Source organism: Macaca mulatta, chromosome 7, assembly GCF_049350105.2.
Source record: "Macaca mulatta isolate MMU2019108-1 chromosome 7, T2T-MMU8v2.0, whole genome shotgun sequence".
In the NCBI taxonomy this organism is placed as follows: Eukaryota; Metazoa; Chordata; class Mammalia; order Primates; family Cercopithecidae; genus Macaca; species Macaca mulatta.
Genome location: NC_133412.1, coordinates 153970047 through 153992987, shown reverse-complemented (window position 1 = coordinate 153992987; position 22941 = coordinate 153970047). Strand labels below are relative to the sequence as shown.

The 22941-nt window shown below is 36.6% G+C and overlaps 1 protein-coding gene across 9 annotated transcripts in view; it reads left to right on the top strand.

Moving 5' to 3' along the window:
* CEP128 (centrosomal protein 128) overlaps window positions 1–22941 on the top strand; it is a 457806-nt gene that overhangs the window by 177705 nt on the left and 257160 nt on the right. For all 9 annotated transcript variants that reach the window (XM_077938779.1, XM_015144269.3, XM_077938780.1 and 6 more), the window contains 2 exons: window positions 3807–3866; window positions 17662–17854. In XM_077938779.1, coding sequence (XP_077794905.1) covers window positions 3807–3866; window positions 17662–17854 — 253 coding nt within the window. The remainder of the gene's footprint in view (window positions 1–3806; window positions 3867–17661; window positions 17855–22941) is intronic.

Here is a 22941-nt window from a genome sequence, read left to right as displayed (position 1 = left end):
TATGCTGCCATTTTACATACAGAGAGCGTTACGTTGCTTTGATATGTGTAACCATAATACGTTACAGTTTAGCATCATTTACCCCTCTATTTACTGCGTTGGGTGATATGATGGCACTCACATTTTGATATTATGCTGAAATGATTTTTACTTTTCAGAAGTTTCTACTATTGATTTTGACATTTGTCTTTTTCCTCCTCTAGAATGACCTTCCTTTCTCATACTACTATGTTCCCCTCTTTTTTCGTACTCTTTCTGCCTTTTCTTCTATCTTAAATTGTGTTTAAAAGAAAATATAACTGTTATTCTCTTGCAGTCAAGTCGTTTATAGAATTTGTCTTTAATGGAAATATTTTAACTAATAGAATTTGGTAGAGTTGATGGAATTTTTACAATGTGTATTCCCATTTACAGTTTTTATTTAAGTTCAAGTATTAGTTTGAAAGGACTATGAGTCTAATATGAGAAATAATTGGCTTTAGGGGGAAAACTAACTCTTTTAGAGCTATTGTAGGGCCTGTGATAATTCTGACTTATTTTTTTTCCTGTCTAATGCTGCTTTTAAATTTAAGACTTGTCATATTTGCATTTATTTAATGAATATGGAGCCTTGAAGATCATAGTTTTTATCTCAAAGAAGTATATATTAGCAATGGAATATGTATTCTGTATTTAAATATTTGTAACAGGATGGTTTGTTTTCAATCATGTGGGAAGGTAAAATGGAAACATTTGGATCATGTTGTAAGATATATATATATACACACACACACACACATATATGCACACACATACATGTGTATATATGCACACTTTTTAATGGGCAATTGCAGGCAAATACATGATCTGCAGATAGCAGATTGCTTAAATATTTTATTTCTTTATGAGTCACAAATTATCCTTCCAAAATATTCCAAAAAGTATCCAATTTTTTATAGGCTTTCAGACATGGAGTGACTGTGGTAGTTTACACTTCTTCCCCTAGAGAAAGATGAATTTAATCCAAGTCTTGGGTGGAAAATAAATCTAAAAGAAAGGAAATTTTATTAATTTTTTAAGAGTCTACATTTTTTTCATTGTGGGCCTCTTTTCATTAGTAACTTCTGTTTTATTGCTATAAACCTGTGAAAAAAATGAGTGCTCAAGAACATAGCACTCAAGAAACATACTCAAGAAACCACCCAGGGGTGTGGTAAAGATAAAATTTATTCTTTGCTTTATAGTTTATAGTTCTGACAGAGTGTGGAATAAGTATGTAAAATGTTTTCAAAAAAGAAATAATTCCATTTAGTCATTTATTGATTCCTGAAATATTGCTGATGAGATTTTCAGCCATTGTATGTAAAGAGTAGCAGTGCTATGGAATAGATTAGAATATAGATATGTAATAAATGAGTTTGAGAAAAGTCCTGGGAATGTTGATGTTATTTTTAGTTACATTTTTCTTTTTCAAGTCATTGTACTTGTTACTTATTTATTTGTTACTTATTCCACTTTAGTTAATGTATGTGTTTGACAATGAAGGACAGACGTACACTACAATTATAAAACAATTAGGAAAGTGTCTGAATTAAAGATATATCATTCTCACAGGCCAGTTTTTGATAATTCAAGAGCTCAGGTAAATAGATTAGTTCTGCACTGCACTTATTTTAGTCTGTCTCTTTCCATAACACTTGGTCTGAGTATTAATTCAGTTTTAGAGCATGATGATGATGGGCTTTGGATCAAGACAGGTATAGGTTCACATTGGAAGTCATTGCAAATTTCTAATATATGACCTTGGATAAGTTATGTAAGCTCTTTCCTCTCTAAGAGTTCATGTCCCCAGTTATAAGTTGGTTCATTGAGAAGATAAAGTAAGATAAGATATAGAAGGTGCATATTATAGGGTCAAATATCTTGCACTTAGTAGATACTCAATGTTACCTATCATTATTTTGTATTGCCTTTTTTGGTAATATGTTCACAAATACATATGGCTTCTCTTTCTTTATGTTTGTAATGACAAATGCCTGTTATAGTGCTTTTTTCATAGTAGACCTTAGACCTTGAAGCCTATTTATTGATAGTGACATCTTGATATCCAGTAACAGGGGTTTATTGTGTTCTCTGTGCCAGACACTGTGCTGACACCATTTGTTAAATAGTTAAGGCTATCTTCTTCTTCTTCTTCTTTGTTTTTTTTTTTTTGAGACAAAGTCTTGCTCTTGTCCCCCGAGACTGGAGTGCAATGGCGCGATCTCTGCTCACTGCAACCTCCGTGTCGTGGGTTCAAGCAATTTTCCTGCCTCAGCCTTCTGAGTAGCTGGGATTACAGGCATGTGCCACCACGCCCAGCTAATTTTTGTATTTTTAGTAGAGACAGGGTTTCACCATGTTGACCAGGCTGATCTTGAACTCCTGACCTCAGGTGATCCACCAGCCTTGGCCTCCCAAAGTGCTGGAATTACAGGCGTGAACTACCACACCCGCCCAGTTAAGGCTATCTTCTTAAACATGAAGCTATAGATATTTCTGTAAAGCAAATAATAAAATGTGAACATTACTTGTACTTATTGTATCCAATTATCTTTTACTTTGATATTAAACATTAATATTTTTATTAGGCCACAGAAGATTTAATTGACATGTATGACATTCATAAATGAGAAAGAAAATAATAAAAGTGTATTCTAATCAATGACAAATGGATGTTTGCAAATATTCAGCAATGTAGTAGAGAATTGGAAGAGGAAGAATATACTGTGAACTCGAGTGATTAGGGAAAATTTCCTTGAAAAGGCAGGGAGGATATGAGATTGGGTGAGATTTAGATAGAAAGGTGGATGAGAGAAAATTGGATATAGGAATACAATATTCATGTATGTGGTACGTGGTAGGCACTTAGTATGCTTTCAGCATTTGTCTAAATGAGTTAACTAATGATATTCCTGACAAAGAAGCAATGTTCACACAGCTCAGGAGGTATGGAGGTATTTGAGAATAGGAATAGACTTCTCTTTGTAGAGGGATAAGGTATTTTTAAACAGGCAAATTTGAGAAAGAGGTCTTCAAAAATATTATTTGTAGCACGGAGTTCAACAAAAGTACAAATTGAGAAAAAACTTTTGTATTTACAATTATAAAATCATTGCCAACTTTGAATACAGTTTAGTAATATGACAAAACCAGAGGCAAGGGATTTTATAAATGAGTTGGCATGAAGGAAGTCAAAGCAGCTAGTATAGGTGAACTATTATTGTAGAATTTTGTTATTATTTTGAAATACAAAGCAATGTTTGCTTGAAGTCGTGTTGATGAGTTTGTGTCTATTGACAATCATTGATAAGACAAAATGGCCCTTTTAGTATTAAATTAGGGTTAAATTTAGTATTAAATTAAGGATAAATGAGAGAAAGGATTGTTTCCATGTAATCACATAAAACCCTCTTTGAAATACATTATGCAGAACAAGGCTGAAGAAAGGAAACAAACAAAAATGAAGTAACCTGACTTTAATTGAAACTGTTTGCCATATGGAGCTCCATAGAATCAGCCTCCACAGATCCTAGCAATGATAGCACTTGATAGTTGATTTTTCCATAACAATATTTATTGCCAATACATAAATAAATGAATACATACATAAATAGGCATGTAAATGAATGCTGGTTTGGAACTGGTTGAGTATTTGGGGCAAACATTTTTCTTTTGAAATCCTTAAATTGGGGGACTATACTTTTGGATGCTGTGGTGAAGAATTTCATTTATATATTTATGTCAGAGAAAAATGTATTTCTGATAGACTCTTTTCTCTTTTGTAGGTTTTTTCATCTGGTCCTGATATACATTATGACCCACATCGCTGGTTAGCAGAAAGCAAGGTAATTGATCTTTGGATCCTAAAGTTATTGTAATATTTATGATCTTTAAGCCATCCTATTTGGTTTAGCCATTTATTTTGTCATGTAACTGAACATGTGAAGCTATAATACTTAATTGCAGGGGAAGAAATCCCTCCAGTCCGTTTAGGGAATCTCTATGTTTTTTATTTTAACATTTAAAAGTTAAATATGTAGGCCTAGAATGAGAGAATAAAGGAAAGCAAAACTGTTGAAATATTAAGAACCAGATTATAGATATATGTGAACATTGACAAGGGAACACAGAAGAAGGAAGAACTAATTCTGTTGTTTGTGCTGGGAGAAAGGTAGGGTATGATGCTACCAGCATGTCATAGACAGCTCCTGGAAAAAAGCTATATTTAAACTTGGCCTTACAAAAATATGGAGTTCTCAAGTTAGTTCGTTATGGATAGAACAATGACATGAAGATGAGAATATTTGAGTAACCACAGATAATGCCCTGAGATTGGTGAGTAAGACATGGGTGGGAGGTGATGGAAAGATGAGGTTTACCTTTGAAGGTCAACTATACATTAGGGAAGCCTCCTAAAACAAAGCATTCTTAACAAGAAAATGAAAGTATAGTGGTTGAACACTGAACTTTAACAATGAACCTGTGCATTTCTAGCCATTTTTGATAGAAACAAATACAAATTTATATTTATGCCACTTGAATTAGGGAATTTAGAATGTTTTGCTGCCTCAGAATGTTTTGGCCAGAAACTTCTGTTGTGCATTAATATTGCATTTCTCCGTTTTCTTTTTCTCAACTTCACAATTCTGACAACAAGAGGAATGTACTTAGAATTTTCTTCCAAGTTAAAGTCTTTATCATTTCTGAACAGAAAGCTTTCACTGCTGTAGTTCAGTTAAATTATGAGAGTCAGAGATGACTCTTAATCATAGCTCTTTAATTTGGGAGCTAGTGAGCAGTTTTCCCTTATCTTTTAATGGGATTGAACTTCTGATCAGACCAGTTCTAATACTGCATGAGACAACAGTTCCTTCTACAGTGTAAACGGGTTGTGATAAAAAATACCACACTGACCAACTGACTAAGGGGGAATTGAATCTATTTACTAGAAAGATGGCTTAAGTTATTGATGGGCTACAATACTGTAATTCCCATGAACTACGACTGGACAGCTCTATAAGTATTGAAGATAAGATCTAAGTCAGAGGACAGAATACTATATGGAAAGCAGAATTGCTCTTCAGATAGTCCATTCTGACATCTTGCAGTGTTAGAAGGACCTCTGAGGGCATTCAGTAATTGTTTTCATAAATCTGCCGAGTGAATTTGTTCTGTTAGTATTAATTCTAGAAAACAAGGATTGGGTGGGTGCTTTGTTGGCAGTGGTGGCATAATAAAAGTATGAAGTCCAATTGAGAGTTGGACTATACTTACAGGTAAAATAGCTAATGAATGGTAATAAGAAATTACAGGAAGGAAGAGGGTTGAGATGGTCTGTATTAGTCAGGGTTCTCTAGAGGGATGGAACTAATGGAATAGATCTCTTTATAAAGGGGAGTTTATTAAGTATTTACTCACATGATCACAAGGTCCCACAATAGGCCATCTGCAGGCTGAGGAGCAAGGACAGCCAGTCCAAGTTACAAAACTGAAAAACTTGGAGTCCAGTGTTCAAGGGCAGGAAGCATCCAGCACGGGAGAAAAATGTAGGCTGGGAGACTGGACCAGTCTCTCTTTTCATATTTTTCTGCCTGCTTATATTTTAGCCATGCTGGTAGCTGATTAGATTGTGCCCACTCAGATTAGGGTGGGTCTGCCTTTCCCAGCCCATCCACTCAAATGTTAATCTCCTTTGGCAACACCCTCACAGACACACCCAGGCTCAATACTTTGTATCCTTCAGTCTAATCAATTTGGCACTCAGTATTAACCATCACATGGTCATTAAGGAATGCCAGGTAAGCAGTTTCCATAGATTAGGGGTATGTTTTTGTAATAAGTTCTAACAACGTGTGGTAAGGCCATGTTTTCTTCAGCTTAATGGAATTTACTGAGAAACTACTATGTCTCAGAGGCTGTTACATGCTGTGGGCATAAAAAAATGAACAAGTCACAGTGACTTACGCCTGTAATTCCAGCACTTTGGGAGGCCAAGGTGAGGGAATCACGAGGTCAGGAGATTGAGACCATCCTAGCTTACACGGGGAACCCCTGTCTCTACCAAAAATACGAAAAATTAGCTGGCCATGGTGGCATGCGTCTGCGGTCCCAGCTACTCGGGAGGCTGAGGCAGGTGAATTGCTTGAACCCGGGAGGCAGAGGTTGCAGTGAGCCAAGATCGCGCCACTGCACTCTGGCCTGGGCGACAGAGCGAGACTTCATCTCAGAAAAAAACCAAGACGTTGTCCTGGTCTTTAGAAAAGACAGACATATATGCAGATAATTTCAGTCTTATAAGTAAGAGCTGTAATAGAAGCATGCAGAAGCTACCACAGAGGCTGATGTCCCAGATGAATATTGAAACCATCCAGGTAAAGAGCAAAGAGCAACCATGCAAAGAACAAAGTTCTAGGAAAGGCACAGAACAGAAGCAATTTGATGAATGCAAAGAAAGCTCAAATGATTTGGCAATAGTAAAATATGAACATATGACATGGAGAATGGCAGGGGATGGGGCTCCAGAGGGATTAGGATTAGGTTCATCCAGTAGAGCATTATTTGCCATTTTGAGGATCCTGGATTCAGATCTACATTGCATGGAGAATCACAAAGGAGTTTTGAACAGGATAGAGTAGCATTGCTTATATTTATATTTTGGTAGTGAAGTGAAAGGTAGATTAGAGTTGGTAAGATTTGAGGTAGAGAGACCAGTTAAGAAGCTTAGAGTGAGAGTCTGAATTAAGAAAATTGTTCAGACATTCAGAGGAAAGGACAGACTGGAGTGATTTTGTTGACAGCATACCCGTGATGAGAGATGTTGTATTCTAGGGTGATAGAGAAAGAAATTTCCAGGATTTTCTAGCCGAAGTAGAAGACTCCAGTCAGGGGTTAGTATCTGAATAAATGAACAGGTAGTCTCCCAGACAGGCAAATTCGTGGCAGTATTGAAAGAGTTTCCACCAGGGAGACTGATAGTCAGAAATTTCTAGTTGGACAGGAAGGCCCCAAGAGAAGCAAGGACAAAGACACAGATCACAGTTTTTGTTCACATCATGGCAAGAAGTGAGAAGTACTAAAGATATTCACATGGAGATGGTAGGGACAGCATGTCATATCTAGCACGGGCCAGCACTCTCAAGATGGATTCACCTACTAGAGAGAATCACTGTTGAGTCCACGTTACATTATTGTTTTGTGACAGAGAATAAAGAAAAGCTGGTATTAGCTGTGCTTCCACATCAGGCAGGATCCTGAGTGCATTGGTGTTCATATAAGAACACATTTAATTCCTGGATCCAGTATTTATTCCCTTAAGAAACAAAAAGGTGAATTTATATACTTTTTTGATGGTGTAAAGCTATACTTTTTCTTCTTGGCCTTTGCCCCATTGTATTGAAATTCCCCATTTGCTTCTGTTTCTTTAGTCTGTAAATGTGACTAGGGAAGATCTGTGCTTATCCTGTTCCTTACTACATCTTTAGCACTTATCACAATGCCTGGCTAAATGTTCAATAAATATTTTTTAAAAGAGTAATTATATTGGGCATGCTACATTTTCCCAGTTGAGGCACTTCCTCAACTTAAATATTATAGAAAAATAAATAACAAGCACATGAGATTTCAGTGAATATATTAATTCCTCAGTACTGGTGTTATTTGATCATAGCTATAAACTTGGAGATTAGATGGGTAAGAAATACACTTCCAATTTTAGGGAGAAGATTTTTTTATATTGTGTTGTTTGATATCACGCCAAAGAGTTACGCTTTTTATAGTATTGTATATTCTAGGCATTGACAAACATTTGCTTTTCCACACTGTTTAAGTGATGTAGCTTTAAAGATCATGTAGTTTGACTGCCTCGTTTTGTAGACTGAAGAAACTGAGGCCCAAGATGTTTTTAGTTTTACCTAAGGACATAAAGCTAATTAGTTACTGAGAAGGGCTTAGACCTCTGGCCTCAGAACTCTGTTCCATCATTTTTCTCCCTTGGTTGTGTAATCCACACTTGAATATAAACCTTACATTTACAAATATTGTCTTTTTATTGATGTGGATTTTTTAAAACATTGTGTGAGAAGTATTAGGCCCAGTGTACTTAATTCTTGTTGATAGATGTGGATAAATATCTAATAGTTTATCCTTCTGATATAGAACGGAAAATGTTACACTCAGTATCTTGACTGATTTGTTGGAAATACTCTTTAGATTATTTACGTGGAATATATTCAGTTAATTGAGCAAAAATATATGTACTACTGTGGAGATTAGTTTGCTTTTTTCTTGATTATATTTATAACTTAGTTAAAAGGTGAAGAAAGTATTACTGAAAAAATTACATATTTTTAGGTTGACTTGTATTGACTTGTTGACTCTTGCATTTCTAATTTAGTTCTTGTTTAGATGGCTGACCACGTTCTAAAAAATTGCCATCCTCTTTATCTCTGGTTCTTATACAAATGTTTTCTTTCAAAATTGTTTCTAGAGGTTTGGGAAAAGAAGCACAGAAATTAAAGGAGCAAAATTCTGGTTCCTAATATTACTGTTACCGTTATAAGCTATAATCTTTTTATTTAAATTTTCTGTGGTCCTTGATTTTTAGCTTTGAGTCATTTCTTAGTGCCTTTAGTATATTATTACCCTAGGACTCAGTAGAAGAGTCTCACAGATTAAAAAGATCATCTTGGTAGTTTTACTAGATACTTATGAATATTTTCACCTAATCAGAAGCTATCAACTAAACTACGAAGGATTAAAAAAATGCCATTACCTGGGTGTGGTGGCTCACACCTATAATCCCAGCACTTTGCGAGGCCGAGGTGGGCAGATGATCTGAGGTTAGGAGTTTGAGACCAGCCTGACCAACATAGTGAAACCACCATCTCTACTGAAAATACAAAAATTAGCTAGGTGTGGTAGCCGGAGCCTGTAGTGCCAGCTACTTGAGATGCTGAGGCAGGAGAATTGCTTGAACCTAAGAGGCAAAGGTTGTAGTGAGCCTATATTGTGCCATTGCACTCCAGCCTGGGCGGCAGAGCGAGACTCCATCTCAAAAAAAAAAAAGCAAAACAGACATATTTACAAATTCATTCTCTATCTTGGTTTATTTAGCAATACTTGTTGATGTAGTTAAATAAATGATCCTATTATGTAATCTGTAAAATACTCCGGTGAGTGGTTAATAGAATGGTTTTTGCTCTGTGATTAATAGCCTTGTCAGCTAATTATTATTGGGAATTGTTAAAGTTATTTCTATATAGTGTTCCAAGCTGCTTCCTCAAGATACTTAATGCAGATGTTGGGTATTTATCCAACAAACACAGATTCTCATAATTGATTATTGATTGATTAAATTTCCATAGGTTGATATTTTATTTTATAGGATTAATAATATATTCTACATACAGATTCAATTCATAAAAAATTCCTAACTATAGTTTATTTTTAATTTTGTTTGACAATGGAATAAAGGCCTCATAAGAATAGACTGAAGCCATAGGTCATATTATATTAATCTGTTACAGGCTGCCATAACGAAATACCACACAATGAATGACTTAAACAGTAATTTATTTTCTCACAGTTCTGGAGGCTGTAAGTTCAAGATCAAGGTGCCAGGTTTGGTTTCTGGCGAGACCTCTCTTCTTGGCTCATAGATGGCCACCTTCTGTTTGTGTGCTTATGTGACCTTTCTTCTGTGAGGCTGGAAGAGAAAGAGTGTTCTGCTATCTCTTCTTCTTGTAAGGACAGGATTCCTATCAGATAGAGTCCACTCTTATGACCTCATTTAACCTTAATTATCTCCCTAAAGGCCCCATCTCCAAATACAGTCACACTTGGGGTGAGAAGTTCAACATATGAAGTCGGAGGGGACAGAATTCAATCCATAACACATATCAAATCTGACTAATACCTTGTTAGGGATTTTGTTGTTGTTGTTGTTATTTTTTTGTTTTTTCCCCAGAACCATTAGTATTATTGTTAGGACAAAACAGATTTATTGTTTCTCCATTACCATCTCTTGTAGTAGCAGTGACCATAGGTAGTAATTACACAAAGGTGAAAGACTAGGATGGAATAGGTGGAAAAGCATTGGAGAAAAGGAAATGTGAAGTGATTTTTTAAATTTGCAATTAAATCACTGGGTTAGAAGAGATTACTGGAGGATTGTGCTGGGACCCATTTTGTTTGGACCACGTGGGTTATTAAAAATTGAATTGGTAGCAAACATTTGAAAAAGCAGACAATTGCATAAATACAATATGGAAGTTTTGTGTGGGAAACATCAGAAGATCTGATAAAAAAGTAGAGTTTCATTCGTATATGGCAGAAAACAGTTGGAAATGAGAAAAACCATGGACCTGACCACATTAGCAGGGACAACTACACTATGGTTTGACATAGTCCCCTCCATTCTTTATTCATTTCCAACATGGGGGAAAAGTGTTGCATTTTATCATTATGCTTGCTCTGTTAATTTTCTTAAAGTAGATTTAAGAGAAACAGATACGTTTCTGTATTTTCTATCAACTTCTTTTATTGATGTTTTCTACCTTGCGCTTGTAACTACTCACATTTGCCATCTATGGTGCATACCAACCAGATTAAAGCCTACTATATTGTCTAATAGTGACTTGTTCCTAGAACAGGTGGTCTTTCTATTGATAGGAGGTTGAAAAACTGTCTTCTTTTTCACTCCTGTGGAGTCTGTGGTCAACTGTAAACGTCATATCTTTTATGAGTCCATGTTCTTGTTGCCATTTTTTTAAATGTATTCCTTCAGGTTTGTCTGTTTTAAATTTTATCCTGTGCTTATATATTTCTTTTGTTTGCCAAAATTGTTTAATTTGTTATCTGCTAAAAGTTGATATTTTGATATAGGCATGCAACATATAATGATCACATCATTATAAAAGGGATATCTATCACCTTAAGCACTTGTTTCTCATGTGTTTCAAATATTCCAATTCTACTCTTTTAATTATTTAAAAATGCATGATAAATTACTGTTCATCATAATCACCCTGTTGTGCTATCAAATACTAGATATTACTCATTCTATATATACCCATTTAACCATATGCACTGCCTCCCTCTCCCACTACCCTTCCCAGTCTCTAGTAACCATCATTATTGTACTTTCTATCTCAATGAGTTCAATTGTTTTAATCTTTAGTTTCCAGAAATGAGTGAGACATGTGAAGTTTGTCTTTCTTTGCCTGGCTTATCTCACTTCACATAGTGTCTCAAGTTCCATAAATGTTGTTGCAAATGACAGGATTTCACTCTTGTGTATGGCTGAATAGTACTCCGTTGTGTATATGCACCACATTTCCACACTTTCTTTATCCATTTGTCTGCTAATGGACAGTTAGGTTGCATCCAAATCTTGGCCATTGTGATTAGTGCCACAACAAATGTGGGAGCACAGACATTGCTATCCTGATTTCCTTTCTTTGGGGTATATACCTAGCAATGGGATTGCTGGATTGTATGGTAGCTCTAGTTTTAGTTTTTTGAGGAACCTCCATACTGTTCTCCGAAGTGCTTGGGTTACCAGGTAGAGTCTTTTTTTCTCTTCCCTACTTTCCCTCAAAACAAACGCAGTGTTTCTCTCAGTGCTGAACTGGCTGGAGCTGGAGGAGGTTTGAAACAAGCGCCTCTGCGTCCACAACCACTGGGACTATGCTGGGACAGATCTGAAGCCAGCACAGTACTGAGTCTCTCCCAAGGCTTATGGTGACTATTGTCTGACTACTTCTGATGTTTATTCAAGATCCAAGGGCTCTCTAGTCAGCAGATGGTGAAGCCAGCCAGGCTTGTGTGTTTCTCTTCTGGGCGACACGTTTCTTTCTGGCCTAGGCAGAGTTTAGAAATGCTCCCTGGGAGATAGGGCCTGGAGTCAGGAATTTTAGGAGTCTACTTTGCGCTTTATTTTACTGTGGCTTGAGTTGGTACCCATGTTGCAAGACAAAGTTTCTTTTACTCTTCCCTCTCCTTTCATCAAGGAGAAGGTGTATCTCTTTGTGCCCACCTCAGCTGAGAGCACACAGGGTTACACCTAAAGCCTGTCTCACAGTTTTGTAAGTTAGAAACATGGGTATTATGGGTTATAAGTCTTGACTGTTACTGATTTCTCTCTCTAACCCTAACATGTGAGGAACTACCACATCTCAAAAATGTACACTTTGGTTCTTCCCTTTGTATTTTCACTTGCTTGGAGTATTATAACAAACTCTTGATTTCCAGCCTTCAGCATGTGTTTCATACTCTGCGTAGAAAACACTTTCTAAAAATAGCCCAATTTGCTGCCTTGATTGTCATAGGAGGATGTTGGTATACCATCTCATATTTTTCCTGTATTCTCCATTAGTGCTTCAGCAGAAAATTATAATAGAAAGTACTTATTTTATCTGGCAAAGAGTTGACCCTGTTTCCTGGTTTTCTGTCCTATGGAAGCTTTTTATTGTTCTGTATTCGCATGGATGTTTCAAAGGGAGTATTGAGAAGTGAAGTAGGCTTTGTTAAATTTCTGCAATCATAACTGGAAGTGCACAGCCCAATTTAATTTTCAGACTTCCTACATTTAGCCAGTGACATCCAGACAAGACAGAGGCCTATAGATTCCATAGCGTGTACTAAAGCCAGGTCTCATTTATCCATAGATGTATAATTTTAGCTTTGTTTTTCTGTCTTGACTTACTCTCTACCCTTCCTTTTTTTGTGTGTGTAAATAACAGCTTAATTGAGATATAATTCATATACAATTCATCCATTTAGAATGCACCATTTAATGCTTTTTAGTGTATTTACAGAATTGTGCAGTCATCACCACATTTAATTTGAGAACACTTTCATCACCTCAAGTAGAAAATCAGGACACCTTAGCCATCACCTATAAATCCAACCACCAGTTCTAGTCTGCCATTAATCTTTCTGTCTCTGTAGATTTGTCTATTCAGGACATTTTAAATAAATATAATTTTTTTTTTTTTTTTTGAGATAGAATCTTGCTCTGTTGCCTAGGCTGGAGTGCAGTGGCGCAATTTTGGCTCACTGCAACCTCCGCCTCCTGGGTTCAAGCAATTCTCCTGCCTCAGCCTCCTGAGTAGCTGGAATTATAGGCATATGCCACCATGCCTGGCTAATTTTTGTGTTTTCAGTAGAGACGGGGTTTCACTATGTTGGTCAGGCTGGTCTCGAACTCCTGACCTCATAATCTGCCCGCTTCGGCCTCGCAAAGTGCTGGGATTACAGGCGTGAGCCATTGTCCCCGGCCATAAATATAATCATATAATATGTGGTCTTTTGTGATTGACTTATTTCATTTAGCAGAATGTTTTCGAGTTTCATCTATATTATGATATATCCATTTTAGCATGTATCATGACCTCAGTTTTTTATTGCCAAATAATATTTGATTGTTTGAATATATTCCATTTTTAAAATCTGTCTATCATTTGATGGAAATTTGGATTGTTTCAATTTCTTGGCTGTTGTTATAATGCTGCTATGAGTGATTTCTGTCCGAGTTTTTGCATGGACATTTGTTTTTCATTTCTCTTGGAGTTTTACCTGGGAGTAGAACTGCTGGGTTGTATGGTACCTCTATGTTTAACCCATAGAGTAACTGTCAGATTATTTTCTAAAGCGATTGCACTGCTCTGCATTCCCACCGGCAGTATGTCAGAGTTCCAGTTTCTCCACATCTACGCAAACAATTGTTATTATCTGTCTTTTTGATATTAGCTACCCTGCTGGGTGTGAAGTAGAGTCTCATTGTGGTTTTGATTTACATTTTCCTGACGGCTAATGATGTTCAGCATCTTTTCATGTGCTTATTGGCTATTTGTATATCTTCGTTGGAGAAATATCTATTTACATCCTCTGTACGTTTCATAAACGGCATCATTTGTCTTTTTATTATTGATTTCTTTATGAATCCGACATATAATTCCCTCATTAGACATTGAGTTGCAAATATTTTCTCCCACTTAGCAGGTTGTCTCTTCTCTTTGTTGGTGGTGGCCTTTGAAGTGCAGAATTTTAATTTCAAAGAAGTTCAATTTATCAGCTTTTTTTCTTTGATGGCTTCTGCTTTTGGTGTTATACCTAGGAAATTACTGCCAAGTCAAGGTCACAACGATTTATGCCTGTGTTTTCTTTTAATAATCTTATAGTTTCAGCTCTTAACATTTAGGTCTCGGCCGGGCGCGATGGCTCACGCCTGTAATCGCAGCACTTTGGGAGGCCGAGGCGGGCGGATCACAAGGTCAGGAGATCGAGACCACGGTGAAACCCCGTCTCTACTAAAAATACAAAAAATTAGCCGGGCGCGGTAGTGCGCCTGTAGTCCCAGCTACTCGGGAGGCTGAGGCAGGAGAATGGCGTGAACCCGGGAGGCGGAGCTTGCAGTGAGCCGAGATCGCGCCACTGCACTCCAGCCTGGGCTGGGCGACAGAGCGAGACTCCGTCTCAAAAAAAAAAAAAAAAAAAAAAAAAAACATTTAGATCTGTGATCCTTTTGGGGTTAGTTTTTGTATATGGTGTGAAGTAGCGGGTACAAATGAATTCTTTTGTGTTTGTATATTTAGTTGTCTTAGCACCATTTGTTGGTGAGACTATTCTTTTTTTTGGTCTCTTTTGTTAAATTTTTTTTGTCTCTTTTGTTGAAAATCAATTGACATTTATGTAAGGGTTTATTTTTAGACTTTCACTTCTGTTTCTTCAGTCTGTATATCTGTCCTTATGCCAATACCACACCATCTTGATTACTGTAGCTCTGTAGTAAGCTTTGGAATAGATAAGTATGAATCCTCCAGTTATATTCTTCTTTTCCAATATCTTTTGTTTTTGGCTATTTTGGAAATTTGCCTTGAATTCCCATATGAAACATAGGATCAACTCATCAATTTCTTTAAAGAAGCCAGATGGGATTCTGAAAGGGATCCTGTTAAATCTGTAGATTAGGCAGGATGTATTGCTATCTTAATAATATTCTCTTTCAATCCATGTATCTAGGATATCTTCCCACTTAGTCTTCAGTTTTTTAAAAAGCATTTTGTAGTTTTAAGATATAAGTTTTGCAGTTTTATGTTTATCACTAAATACTTCATTTTTGATACTATTGCAAATATGATTATCTTAATGTTATTTTTGGATTGCTCATTGCAAATATTAATATATAGAAATATAATTAATTTTTGTATTGATTTTATGTATTGCAATATGCTGGACTCTTTTATTAGTTCTAATAGATTTTTTTCATGGAATTACTAGGATTTTCCTGCACATAAGCCTGTTACCTGCAAATAGAGATATGTTCACTTCTTCCTTTTCAATCTGGATATTTTTAATTTCTTTTTATTTTTTGTATAATTGCCTTTTCATAACCCTCTAATACAATGTTAGATGGAAGTGGTGAGAGCTGTTATCCTTTTCTTGTTTCTGGTCTTAGTGTGAAAGCATTCAGACTTTTACTATTAAGTATGATAATAGTTGTGGGTTTTCCATAGAAATTTTAAAAATCATATTAAGGAGGTTCTCTTCTATTTGTAGTTTTTTGAGTGTCTTTTTTATGAAGGAATGTTTAACTTTATTATATGCTTTTTCTGTATCTTTTGATATAATTATATAAGATATCATTTGTCCCTAGTTCTATTAATATGGTTTATTACATTAATATCTCTTAAACCTTGCATTCATGGGATAACTTCCACTTGATCATTGTATTAGTTCGTTCTCACTCTGCTATAAAGAACTACCTGAGACTGAGTAATTTATAAAGAAAAGAGGTTTAATTGACTCACAGTTCTATAGGCTGTGCAGGATGCTTGGTTGGGGAGGCCTCAGGAAACTTACAGTCATGGTGGAAGGGTGAAAGGGAAGCAAGCATGTCTTGTCTTCACATGGCAGCAAGAGAGAGAGGGCAAAGGATGAAGTCTACACACCTTTAAACAACCAGATCTCTCGAGAACTCACTATCATAAGGACAGCAAGGGGGAAACTGCCCCCATGATCCAATCACCTCCCACTGGGTCCCTCCCCCAACATTGGAAATTATAATTCGACATGAGATTTGGGTGGAGACACAGAGCCAAACCATATTAATCGTGATGTTCATTTTATGGCTTGCTGAGTTCTGTTTGCTAGTATTTTCTCGAGGATTTCAAAAAAAAATCTGTATTCGTCAGGCATATTCATAAGTACAGCTTTATTATAAGTGGCCTGGGGAAATGGCAATTGGGACCCCAGTATTCTCAGCCTGCTGTGCTTGGAGAGAGTAACCATCCTATCAGTGGGACATTGGGGGAGCAAGGGATTCTCAACATCTTGCTGCACTTGGCCAGGAATTTAGCCTATGCAAATCAGAGCTGCAAGGCTGAAAAATCCTGGTGATCTGCCCATCTAGTATGCTATGGTGTACCTTGACTGTGAACTGAAGAAAGAGAAAACCCTGTTTTCTTGGCAGTGTTTTTCTGGAATGAGGAGTGGAGCTTTTGTCACACTGAGGGTAGAAGGAGGGAGTCAGTTATGCCTCAAGTGCCACTTTAATGAGGTTAACTAGACTTTCTTGAATAAATGTTTCTTCATTTGCTGTATGGCCACAGGACAATATTTAGAAATATAAATAGAGTGCCACTGCACTCTATCCCAGGCGACGGAGTGAGATTATGTCTCAAAAAAAAAAAAAAAAAGAGAGAGAGAAAGAAAAAAAGATAGGTGAGGTTAGAATCTGTGAAGAAGAGTTGCCAGATCTGTGAAGAAGAGTAGCCAGAATTCACTTTTCTTGTGTCTTAGAAGCATAAACATTAACTCTATATCTTCTAGTCAATAAAAAATCTCTCCTCATACCTAATTAGTTAGATCAATGGGGATATGCATTTTTAGAAGTCATGCTAGGAATTTTCTCTTTTTTTTTTTTTTTTTTTGAGACGGAGTCTCGCTCTGTCACCCAGGCTGGAATGCAGTGGCCGGATCTCAGCTCACTGCAAGCTCCGCCTCCCGGGTTTACGCCATTCTCCTGCCTCAGCCTCCCGAGTAGCTGGGACTACAGGCACCCGCCACCTTGCCCGGCTAGTTTTTTTGTTTTTGTATTTTTTAGTAGAGATGGGGTTTCACCGGGTTAGCCAGGATGGTCTCGATCTCCTGACCTCGTGATCCGCCCGTCTCGGCCTCCCAAAGTGCTGGGATTACAGGCTTGAGCCACCGCGCCTGGCCATGGAATTTTCTCTTTTAAAAAATTCTCTGAAGGAATACTTCTTTTATAGAAAGTCTGTAGGTTCTATTCTGGGCTGTATTTGTTTTTAAAATTCCTACGCCTATACTAGGCTGCCCTGTATATCAAATCAGAGGATTACCTATCATATTATTGAAAGTTTAATAGGCCAAACTTTGTCTTTCTAAAGGGATTTTATAAAAATCTCCGAATATCATGGCTTAATTTCTGAACCAGCTTTTGATTGATATAGACCATTATGCAAATTAAACATGGGTATTTGAAAATTTTGCAAAAATTTCCTAGTTAATTATCTGTATGTGTTCAAATTATCGTGACGTCACTTATTTTTTTCCTCCTGGTTTGAAACGCTGCTTTTTTCTGGGTTTCTTTAACCATTAGATATACATGTCGTTTTTTAGACTAAACTTCAGTGGCTCTGTGAGGAACTGAAAGAGAGAGAAAACAGAGAGAAAAATCTGCGACACCAGCTGATGCTCTGCAGACAACAAGTCAGGAATGTGACTGAACACAAGGAATCTGAGCTGCAGTGTCTCTTCCAACAGATAGAAAGGCAGGAGCAGCTTTTGGATGAAATACACCGTGAGAAGAGAGGTGTGTTAGTTGTTCTTTCCTTTTTCTTTGTTTATATTTATGGAATCCTAATCCTAGGATTGGAAAAAACCGACTCCTATTGCATTCAGTTTGAACTGTTTCCAAGCCCATCTCCTTTTCTTGTCTTTGTCGTCTTATCTTTCTTCACTTCTGGGATTAGAAGAGAAAACTCTTCAGCCACAGCTTTCCTCCTGTGTATATGATACCTGCATTCACTGGCTGTGTGCAGGAATTAATTGATAAGACATACTGCTTCTGTCTTAGTAAAATGCTGAAGTTTACATTTACTTCAGCAAAATACCCCTCAGTTCATTCAATACATATTTTGTGCCCATTTTCAAGTATGCACTATTCTAGGTACAGAGGATATATCAGTGAATAAAGCGGAAAACAAAAACAAAAACAAAACAAACCGCCTACCCTTATTTAGCTTATGTTTTATTGGGTGGAGACATAAATATTACAAATAGGTACATTATATAATATATGAGAAGGTTGTAATCACAGTGGAGGAAGCAGTAGAGTAAAGGAAGAAGAGTTTGGCTTCACATATTTTGGAACTCTGTTATTGAATTATTAGCATTGGTTATGGCAATGTGTCCAGTTAGAGGCCTATGATATGTTCTTTATAAAAGGAAAAGAGGGACTGAAGAAGGACCTTGGTTGTGGAATTGGAAAACAGGCAACAAATGCAAAAGACGTTGTGGAGGACCAGCCCAAGGTGAGGAAGAGAGAGGACTCACGGGAGATTCGAAGGTCTCAATGGTTTTGCCATTGTAAGAGGAAAGTCAGGAAGTAGTTGATTTGGTGGGAGAAAAAGAGGGCATGCATTTTTACCTAATTCTTAAAATCAAAACTGTAAGAAAAAAAAAGTATTATGAAGGCCCAAACTTTTGTCACAAGAGATATTTTAATCTTTTGCCTGGTATGTGAAAAATATTGTAATAGTACTGCCTGGTGGATTTGGATGCAATGAACATTTTAGTCTGCTATCAAGCAAATACTGTTAAAGTTGAGGACTTATAAACAAGTTAATTACTAGAAATATAAGCAACATGCTCTTGGTAAAAAGAGTTTTGATTACTTCTGCTGGGGTCCCTGTGGGGACATTTTTGTAGGGCATGTCACTTTATTTTGATCTTAAAAACAAAGCAGGATTTCCATAAGGAAGAGAGGAAGAGAGATTTTCTGCAGAATTTATCTGCCTGGTGATTTAAACATATTTTTTTACAGTGGTACACATAGAGAAGGTAAACGGCAGCAGTGATTAAGTTTAGATATATCTGAGACATCAAAGTTAATTGTTAATACAAATTTATAGGTGATTCTCTTTACCATCTTAGAAACTTATCTATTAACTAGAACAAAGTTACCTATCTATAAGTGAAATATGACAGATACACTTTCTATTGGCTAGAATTAATGCCATCTCAGAGTTAATATTTTTAGTTCGATTTAACGTCATAGTAAGTGACATTTGCCAGGTTAACTGAGGCCCTGGGACAAGGAGTTTCCACCACTGATTGCTGCTATATTCATAGATCTGAGTTGTCATACACTTTTGGGGTATTCTGGGCCTGTAAGTCTGGAAATTTGGAATTTGGAGATTCCTGTAGGAGAGGAAATTTATTAAGGGGTTAATGTCAGGAACCTCTTAGAAGTTTAGTAATTATTCACTGAGAAATTCTTCAGTTATAAGAGGTAACAAAGACAAGAGTAAAGAGCTGTAAACTTCAGCTGGGAGGATTTAGGTATAACATAAGAATATGTTGAAACTATCAGGTTTACTAAAACTTAAAATTTATGTGGAAATTGAAAGGAATTTTTCAAAAGTTTTCAGAAGGAGAGGCATTTCTACAGTATAGTTGTATTCTTAGTGTACACAATGCTAGTGAATATGAACAAATATAGAACGCAATTTTCTTATTTTTTCCTGAAACTGAAATAGTGCCTCTTTTTTAAACAGGTGATGGATCTTGCTTTCCAGGCACTGGGTGGTTGTGGTTTTGGCTATTATGTGTACATAGCTTTCCTTCTTGGAATAATCAGAAATTGACATGGCCTGAAATTCCTTTACCTTAAAGATGAAATTTGATTTACTTACTATTTCCAGTTTGGGGTAGGTGCTATACTCTTTTGGCTTTGTTTTATTAGGTGGGATCTTCACCAATTCCTCACTGTCCTCATGCTGTAAGTACAATGTATAGAAAATAGTCATTCCCAGCAGCATGTACTGTACGAAATCTTCCTGAATCTGTCCCTTGCTGTCATGTGTCATTTGTTAGAATGCACATCTAAGGGTGAAATAAGGCATTGTCAAAGTTTCTTTGTTAGGGAGTTATCTTTTCTGAATAGTTATAAAAGGGAAAGTACTACAGGTAAGAGGATGAAGAAGAAAGAAAATGGTCTTCCAGCTCTTCAGAAAATAATGCCTTTGCAGCAGAGAACGAATGCCCAGATTATTTTTGCTTAACACCTGTGTCTTAGCCAAAAAGTAGGCAGTGAAAGAAATATACATCATTTCTATGGGTCTGTTTGTCTATCTATCTATATCTGTATACAGACACAGATACGAATCTCTCTCTCTCTCTCTCTGTGTGTGTGTGTGTGTGTATACATTTAACTAGTTTGAAGTTTCACCCTAGTAATGGCTGTGAGTGTGGCCTGTCCTGGCCCAAAATACTTTATTTCTTGTCTCAATGAATTTCTGACAGGCACACAGTTGAGAAATGTGTTTTCTAATATGTATCACCTAGCATAGAGTTTCTATGAAGGCAGTGATTTTTTAATGTTTTGCTAAATGCTGTATCTCAGTGCCTAGAAAGAACCTGGTGCACAGTAGACATGTAAAATATGTGTTGCACAACTGAATGAATAAGGGAATTAATGAAAACACTAAAGGAGCACAGTTAATAGGGGAGCCATAATATTAACATTTAGTGAAAAAAAAAATCACTGTTGTGAAAGAAAGCATAGTTTTTCCCCAAAGTTTAGATTTAGAAAGAGATGAGATCTTGCCATTGGACCAAATTTATTTATTTTTCCCTGTTTTGAAATTTATTGGATACTTATTAAACTCTGCTTAACCAAAATAAAAATCAGCAAATATTTGGCAGAGGTTGATTAAGTAATTTAATTAGAGTTGTTTACATATTGTTTATGACACTCTGGAATTAGATAACAGTATTTGTCTTTTCTAATATTTCAGTTATGTATTACATTTTATGGTAGCAATGTTTAAATAATTTATATTTTATTCATTTCATGACAGTATTCTCTAAGAGCTTCCTCATTCATTTAGGGACACAATAACATTGTTAGTATTAATTCTAGCCCCATTGTGTACTATGAGTTAACTCTCTAGTATAACACGTGAAAAAAATTCAAAATACCTAAATATATATATAAAAAAAAAATATTAAAACTGTGTGTGTGTCTAAAACAGTCTCAGTCTTTAAGAGTAGAATGACTATAACTTTTAGAGTATGATTCTCTATGTACTACTAATCATAGAAAAGCTTGAGCCTGATTATATATGTTCAGTAGAAGGGGCTGTTAATGGGAGAGGTTGAACAGGTGGAAGTTTAACTGGGATAGCAGGATCCCAGAAGGTATGAGTGGATGAGGTCCAAAGTAAAGGTAGAGGCGGGACGCGGCAGCTCACGCCTGTAATCCCAGCACTTTGGGAGGCCAAGGCGGGCGGATCACGAGGTCAGGAGATCGAGACCATGCTGGCTAACACGGTGAAACCCTGTCTCTACTAAAAATACTAAAAAAAAAATTAGCCGAGCGTGGTGGCGGGCGCCTGTAGTCTCAGCTACTCGGGAGGCTGAGGCAGAAGAATGGCGTGAACCCGGGAGGCGGAGCTTGCAGTGAGCCGAGATCGTACCACTGCACTCCAGCCTGGGCGACAGAGCGAGACTCCATCACACACACACACACACACACACACACACACACACACACACACACACACAGAGTAAATAAAATTAAAAAAAGGAAAGGTAGAGAAGTGAATCTTGGAAAGAACAAGGGCAAAAGAGTTAGGGATTTCTTGTTTTAATATCCTTTTAGTGTTTTGAATATGCTAGTATATTTGGCAGATTCACTTATCACAATAATTTTTGTAGTGGTTTTCTTATTTTGACGGTTAGCTTCTCAGCATCTGTAATTGAGTCTAATTGATCTTTGCCTTATGTAAGCTCAAAGAAAGGATGAACATATACATAGCCTAGAAGTAGGCAGTGGAGGAAAGATATATTATTTCCCTATCCCTTGTATATACTCAAAGAAAGGATGAGTATTTGGAGAAAAGGAGAGAAGGGATGAGAAGTAGCCACTGGATTTACAATGTAAAACTTTGGCATGACCTGTGTTGGTAATGTCTTAGGAGTGGTTTAAGCCAGATTGGCAAATCTGTATTTTTGGCAACCTGCTTCCGAAGCATAAAACTTGTCATATGATGGATATCCAAAGCATTGGAGCCACCTTAGTGACGAATCTGGCACACTATGCACTGATTATTCTGGCCGTATACATGGCTGTGAGCATGAGTTATTTTACTACATAAAGAGATGCAGTAGACTCCCCTTATGTGTGGGGACTTAGGCACCCTAGTGTATGCCTGAAACTGCAGATAGTACCAATCCCTATATAATTCCTATATGCACTGCTTTTTCCTATACATACATACCCATGATAAAACTTAATTTATAAATTAGAAACAATAAACCATTAACAGTAATAATAAAATAGAACAATTATAACAGTATAGTATAATAAAAGCTATGTGAATGTGATCTCTCTCTCTCTGTCGCTAGATGTCTTATTGTCCTGTACTTTCCTCTTTTCGGGCTGCAGTTGACAGGCAGTGATTGAAACCAAATTGAAACCGTGGATAAGGGAGGAGACAACTGTATGACTTAGATTTTTTCTATCTAAAAATCTAATTTTAATGTAATTTGATAGATTTTAGATTTTTCAATGGTGTTATCAACCTTTTAATGGTTTATTCTTTTGGTTTCATCATTCTCAGTGTTCTGAGAAACTTTTAAGCTGATTTTTCAGCTTTTAAGCTGCTTTTCCCT